Source organism: Penaeus monodon, chromosome 24 (assembly GCF_015228065.2).
Source record: "Penaeus monodon isolate SGIC_2016 chromosome 24, NSTDA_Pmon_1, whole genome shotgun sequence".
In the NCBI taxonomy this organism is placed as follows: Eukaryota; Metazoa; Arthropoda; class Malacostraca; order Decapoda; family Penaeidae; genus Penaeus; species Penaeus monodon.
The window spans coordinates 14,014,759-14,015,147 of NC_051409.1; the positions used below are offsets into that span (position 1 = coordinate 14,014,759).

The window sequence follows — 389 nt, forward strand, 5'->3', positions numbered from 1 at the left end:
TTTTTATATATGCATCATTCAGCTTCACTCTACCTTGGAGTTTCCTCTTACCTGTGTATTAGCCACTCCAGTGCTTTCAAAGATGCTTGCTTTTCCAAGTAGGGTGAAAGTAAGAGAAGGAAGCCTTCAATGGCATCATCAAGCTTCTGGTTTACCTCTTTGGTTTCTACAGCTCTCTGGAGATCACGTGACGCTTTCCCAAAGAGGGGGTCCCTGAACTTTCTAAATTCATTATTGATCTCCAGCAGGTCTTGAAAACCTGCCTGACCTATTGGATGTAAGAAAAAAAACAAAGACATGATAATGGTTATGTATTTTACCACTGATACACTAAGAGATAAAACATTATATACATATCAATTCATAGAAACTAGGAAGGATAGAGCTAT

At 38.3% G+C, this 389-nt stretch overlaps 1 protein-coding gene across 1 annotated transcript in view; it reads right to left on the bottom strand.

Moving 5' to 3' along the window:
- Nucleotides 1-389, bottom strand: part of LOC119588605 (HEAT repeat-containing protein 1-like) — a gene marked incomplete in the record, with an annotated part of 28,625 nt that overhangs the window by 25,880 nt on the left and 2,356 nt on the right. Inside the window, 1 exon segment of the mRNA XM_037937247.1 lies at nt 52-268. Coding sequence (XP_037793175.1) covers nt 52-268 — 217 coding nt within the window.